Source organism: Sesamum indicum, linkage group LG14 (assembly GCF_000512975.1).
Source record: "Sesamum indicum cultivar Zhongzhi No. 13 linkage group LG14, S_indicum_v1.0, whole genome shotgun sequence".
Lineage (NCBI taxonomy): Eukaryota > Viridiplantae > Streptophyta > Magnoliopsida > Lamiales > Pedaliaceae > Sesamum > Sesamum indicum.
The window spans coordinates 2,533,054-2,539,735 of record NC_026158.1 but is presented as its reverse complement, the minus strand read 5'-3'; the positions used below and the strand labels follow the sequence as shown (position 1 = coordinate 2,539,735).

The 6,682-nt window shown below is 33.8% G+C and overlaps 1 protein-coding gene across 1 annotated transcript; it reads left to right on the top strand.

The window, feature by feature from the left end:
* LOC105176823 (protein LIGHT-DEPENDENT SHORT HYPOCOTYLS 10-like) lies at positions 3,723–4,554 on the top strand. Its single transcript, XM_020698752.1, has one exon. The coding sequence runs from the start codon at positions 3,901–3,903 to the stop codon at positions 4,414–4,416; it is 516 nt and encodes a 171-aa protein (XP_020554411.1). The 5' UTR covers positions 3,723–3,900; the 3' UTR covers positions 4,417–4,554.

The window sequence follows — 6,682 nt, the reverse complement described above, 5'->3', positions numbered from 1 at the left end:
GGGATAGTGCCCTCGCGCCAATGCGTTCATGTGCTCGTGAAATTTGCGATCAGACCTGAAATAACACGTTAATTAGTCATTTTTAAAATAAAATAATGCCAAAAAAAAAACAAAATAAATTACCTCATATCATCGAAGCTGATATACTGGCACGCTGATGGTGGAGGACAGCTAGTGGTTCATGTGGTTCAACAGCCCACAAACTGGCAACATCTGCCTCTTGGGGGTAGTATACTATCAGCCTCATCTATGGTCGATGTAGCATCATCTGGACCATTTGCGGCGGCTGAGGGGCCAGCAATGATAGGACCTCGTTCCATCATAGGCGCACCCTGTTGGTTATAATTAGAAAATCAGAAAGCCGACCGGGGGCTATAAAAAACAATCCTCTGCGCCGATCTATTTTCATTGCATCACCTTAGTGTGTACTAATACCCTTCTCTTAAGCAGCTGGAGTTTGCTCCTTCTACACATGCAATGTGGTGAAGGCATCAAAGTACTCCTATATCCCCTCATCACCATGAAAAGTTCAATTCTAATGCTCTGGCATAAATCCTTTCATATACAATCCCAATTTACATCATCGGGGGCTTTAAAAACATCGTTTTTTCACTTTTGACACGGATACTTAATCTTCTTACCATCCATATATGTACGTGGAGACTTTTGCCCGTCCTATAAATGCAGTAAGACCACCCTCAAACTACAACGTAAGAGTCGCCCTCCTCGACAGATACTTCTCATGTATCTATCTCCTCAACTTTTTTAACATAATGAGTCCTACACATATATGAATATATATCGGCATAGATGTTAAATTTAATCAACAAAAGTAGAACAAATATAACTAATTAATAAGTACTACATGCATTTAATTGACAAAAAAGGGTTCAAGTTGTTACCTGATCAAAATAACTTTGAAGATCAACAAAAATTAGAGAGAGAGAGAGAGAGAGAGAGAGAGAGAGAGAGTAAGAGTATGAGATTGGAAGAAGGTAGTAAGAGTAAATGAAATGAAAGCAACATATATACAGAAAAATTTGGAACGGATACTGAAATGGTGTTTGGAACTCCAAAAATAGCTATTATAATATAGTCGTTATAATATAGCCGTTGCAGCATATTTACGAACGGGTACTGAAAGACGGATAAAAACGACAAAGTAGCTGTTAAAATTTATCCATTGTGACACAGTCGGAACGGGTATTGTACAACATCTTCTATCCACTAAGATGGGTCCTAATTGTAACTCACTTTGGAATGGCACGAAGAACACATATAATTTCCCACATATGCCATATTTAGGAACAAGATGTAATACAAGCTTTCCTAAGTACTTTAACCGTTTCTAATTGTACCTTATTTTATAATGATTTTTTCAAATGTCGTTTTCTCGACGGACTTTGGACCTTATTTTGGAACAGTACTTATATGCAATTGGTGGGTCGTACCAATGTTTACCAAATCGTTCCAAACTGTAGTATGATATTTTATCGTTCCAAAGTTGGCACGATCGTAAGATCCTTGCAATACTAAATCTGGAATGATTTTCGTAATGTTCAGGCCTTTTCAAAACTAAACGGTGAAATATAAGAGTACCGTGATATCAACGACCTGATTCTGTTCCTCAAGAGTTCCAATGACCAATCCAATTAGGAAAGGTTCTTGGAACGATCGTGTTATATATCCGTGCTAAATTCCGCATTTTTTTTGTAGTTAGACCATATTAATAATTAAGGGTAAAATGGTCAATTTAAGTTTATTTTTCTCAGTGTAGTTCCTTAAAATTTTAAAATTATCAAATTAATTCTTTTTTGTATTGGTAAAGTCTTCGCCTATTGCGGAAGGTAAGAAATTTAAAAAGTAATGTACAGAAACTTTAAAAAACACAAATGTATGAAGATGCTTTAATTTATGTACTGGTTTGTGTATTTGTGTTTATGATGTAATATAATAAGATGGCTAGAAATAACTGTTGGAGCAAATAATTCATGTGCTGCGACGAGATGAACTGTTTTAGTAAAAATATTTTTTCTCCCTTAAGCAGTCTGAACTCGTCCATTAGATAGTTGAAAAATTTGTAAAATCATAATGAGAGAAGAATTCGGGTAAAAATGGGCTTGTGTGACAAAAACATGGCTTTAAAGGTGGAATGCATCCTAGGCGTTTTCTGGTTTGTTAGGGAACACATCAATGTCACAGAGCATGACTATAAGTTTGGTAAAAACGTGACTTTGTGATGAAAAACGGCCTTAGTGGTGGAAGACATCCTAGGTGTGTTTCGGTCTATTTGTGCATTAAAATTCTGCATTGAAGAACACGATCGTGTTCCACAGCATGATCTTAGCGTGTAACTTTTAGTTTGAATGGATAATGTGATCGTTTGGAGAACATCTCGTGTCGCAGAGTACGTGTAAGTCATGTTTAATATATCTTTATTCAAAAGAAATACGTAATGTCAAAACAACCACTAAACACTATGTGTGCCAAACACAAAATCATTTTCCTACTACATTTTCATCAGAAAATGGTCAGAGGACCGATCTTTAATAAATATTAGAGTTTAAGGATGTTAATATTAAGAAATGAATCTGAAGGATTAAAGTAATTTTAAATACAAATTAAATTAAAAGACCAATTATGATATTTACCCTTTATATAACTTATTCTTATTTATTATTAGTAAGAGTACTTAAAAAAGGATATGAATGTCATTTCACTATTGAAGTAATTAAACACATAAAATAATTTCACTTTTAATTATAATCGATTTGTAATAATAAGTTGCACTTACTAATTAGTAATATTTTATATACGGTATATTATAGTAAGAAATAAAAGTACGTGAAGTACAATCTAAAAATAATTTTCTAATTTTAATAATAAAATAAAAAATCTATTAGTTAGGAGCTCATATTAAAATTTTCCATAGCACTCATTGATAAATTTTGCTTAAAATTTCATGATACGTTTTCTTTATTTTCTAAAATTTAAATTAGTGTCTTATATATTACTCAAACGCTATTTCATTTGAAATTTTATAGTGCCTCAGTAAATGAAATTTCTCTTTAAATATTCGAGAGTCTCTTCTACAAACGAATCATGTAGAAATATTATTTGTTTATTTTTATTTTTTTGATTGAATATATTTGTCATTGTCTAAGTAATTTAGAGGTATTAAAACTATTAGATAGTAACTTTTATTAAAACTTTCACGAGAAACAAATATTTACGACTTACACTTTTATATATAATATAGATATACATATTCAGGCTTTATCGGGTCTTCAACGTCGAGTCCAACTACTTTATTTAAAAATCATAATTTCTATAAAAAACAAAGTAAAATAAAATAAAACATCGCTATACGTAATTAATATAAATATTAGGTGACATGACTCAAAATCAAGACCGATGGTAGTGAATAGTGATGATCGATCTATATATGCAAACATAACTTACGTATCCATGAATATTTCTAGCAAGCTATTGGCAGTCACTGCCCTAGAGATACTAATGGAGATCACATTTTGTCAACTTGTGGGACATAATATTTTCTTTACGTTTAGTCGTACAAAACTAGTGGGGGTGGGACAAATTAATATTCCACACACAATTATTGCAATTACATAAACTCAGAAAAACTTATATAGTTAATAATGATAGTGTTGGAAATATTGTAATAAATAAATAAGTAATTGCAATAAAAAGAATGGGAAAAAGGGAAAAAATAACGAGGAAAAAAACAGAAAGCAACTGCATGTGGCCCATTGCATGTCATCTCCATTAGCCTCTATGATGGGATCGTCTTCATCTCATAATTATTCATCTAATATTACCTTATTTAGCCAGAGCACGAAGAAAACTAGACCAATTTCATGGTGTCTTTATTGAATTTAGATGGATAGAGGGAAAGATTTGGCAGAAGGGTCATCCTGCGGTGGCGATCCGGCAGCTGCGACGACGCCCAGCCGCTACGAGTCGCAGAAGAGGAGGGATTGGAACACTTTCGGGCAGTTCTTGAGGAACCAACGGCCGCCAGTGGCGCTGTCTCAGTGCAGCAGCGGGCACGTGCTGGAGTTTCTGAGGTACTTGGATCAGTTTGGGAAGACCAAGGTGCACTTGCAAGGCTGCATCTTTTACGGGCAGCCAGAGCCGCCGGCACCTTGTACCTGCCCGCTGAGGCAGGCGTGGGGCAGCCTTGATGCTCTCATTGGGCGGCTGCGCGCAGCCTATGAGGAGAACGGGGGGCCACAGGAGACGAACCCTTTTGCGAGTAGTGCAATAAGGATTTACTTGAGGGAAGTAAAGGAGAGTCAGGCTAAGGCAAGAGGGATCCCTTACAAGAAGAAGAAGAAGGGTGGAAGTGGAAAGCCTGATGATGACTCCAGCACTTCTTCAATCCCATTTTCTTGATCCTGATTACTCATCAACTATTGGTAACACTCTATCCAAGTATGCCCATTTTCTGGGAAAGGATAATTTCAAGAGTGTTATGGTTAATATATAGCTTGCTTCTACATATATACGTCTATATATATATTCCTTTCGTTTCTTGATTTTGCTGATTGCATGTCACATTTCCGGTTTCAAGATCTGTGTGTGTGTGTGTATGTATGTGGTTTGAGTCCTTGAAGCAGAAAAGGGATGGTGCAGAGGAACATCATCAATGACAGAGAAAGAAAAAAAAAAAAAAAAAAAAAAAAAAAAAAGAAAGGACAAAATGTGAAAAGTAGGAAAATTCTTGAAATTTGTTGAATCCAATCAATGACGCAAAAGTGTAAAATTTTTGTCGTGTGATCGGTGAGTTTTTTTAAATTGTACAATTATCATACGTTAAGTGTATTATTTTAGAATATAATTTTTTAGGTATAATCATGCGTTACCTTAATTACATGCGCCTTTTTCTTTTTATATATAAAACTTAAATTTAATAACTAAAATTAAAATTATATATAATTGAATTTGAATAGATATTATATATATTTATACTTTTATAATAAAAGCTATTTATATATTTATATTTATATATATAGAGAGAGAGAGGGAGAGGGAGACCGCCGGTGAGTGGATGTCGACAGGGAAGAAGGTGGATCTGGGTGGAGGGAGTCAAAAGCCCCTTTTGAAAAAAAAAAAAAAAAAAAAAAAAAAAAAACCAAAAAATAAGGAAAGGGGGGGGGGGGGGGGGGGGGGCAGAGGCAAAGGCACGAGGGGAGGGAGATGGTGGCGGCAGGGCAGAGGAGGCGATCCGATGATAAGGAGATGAAGAAGAAAGGAAACATATATATTATTTTTATATAACTAATATTTATTATATTTAATATTATTTTTATAAATATGTATGTATTAATATATTAAATTAAGTATATAAACAAAATAATATTTTTATTTGTTAAAAAAATTATGTCCACATGCACCAGAGGCGTGTGTAGTGGTCTAAGAAAGTATTTTTGCTCTATATTTTATAATTCAGGAGAATAAATTATTGTTTTATTTTCTAAAGCGGGTAATTATTCTTTTTTCTTAACACGATACAATAAATTGTATTTTTCAGGAAAAAAGTATCCATATAAAACTCCTTGTTAAAGCCAATTTCATTCGCGTCACATATACTCACACAAATCATTGACTTATCTGAAACTTGTACTGCAAAATCTAAGTGTTATTGAAGAGAAATGGATTCATATAAGTATATTCAGAGGCACTACATTAAAGCCTCCCAAGTCCCAACATCTTCTCTTAAGAAAAACAAGACTGTGTCCTATTTTCGTCCCAAAATGCAAATTATACCAACAACCTCGTGTCTTCAAGACATTCACTAATGAATTATGAACTACTTTTCAAGGACAACATCTCTTTAACCTTCTCAAATTTTACATCTAATTCTATCTTATACAATTATGTGTATTCAAATTTAAAATTTTTATAAAAGGTTCAATCCAAATATAGAAATGTCTGAATATATTTCGGGTAAGTTTGGAAATGTTGCTACTCGATGTACAAGATGAGATCAACAAGACCACGTAAGAAAGATTTCATTATAACCTTTTGATTTTTAAGTAAGCTAGATCACAAGAGAATGAATGCAAAGTTTGCAAGAGTATTCAAAGTGTTAAAAGTCCTGCTCGAGAAATAGACAAATTAGCATTTTATAGATATTTTGAATTGTACAATTTTACATGAATCATTAATTGAGAGATGATTGTGTAGTTATCATGGCTCTATATATACCCAAATTTAAGTGGGATCCAATACAATCCGAATTGAAGAGGTGTGAACTTGATATGTTTCATAATTAATAAAAAGGTTGGAAGTGTTTGTATAAATTCCCTAATAACTTGAGATAGCCCCATGTCATAGAGATTTTCAGAAGATTGAACTCCAATTTAAAGCTCAATAAAAAAAAAAAAACTCATAAATTTTGCTTTTAGAAAAAAAAAGATGCCTTTAATTTTCACATGGTGGGATAAATTACAAACATACTATTAGTTATGAATAAGGTTTTTTTTTTTTTTTTTTCCTGAAAGGGTTCCGACAAAATTCATATTATTATAGGATTTCCACAATGTTGCATCGTGGAACAGAAGCCTGATTTAGTTTCAAGTCCGTGTAGGACATAAATGAGGTGAGGTGAATTATAAATTGCGTCCTGTGTCCTAACCCCCCCCCGCCCCCCCCCCAC

Excerpts from the sequence above, each read along its gene's own strand:
- LOC105176823 (XM_020698752.1), top strand. The coding sequence starts at position 3,901 with ATGGATAGAGGGAAAGATTTGGCAGAAGGGTCATCCTGCGGTGGCGAT.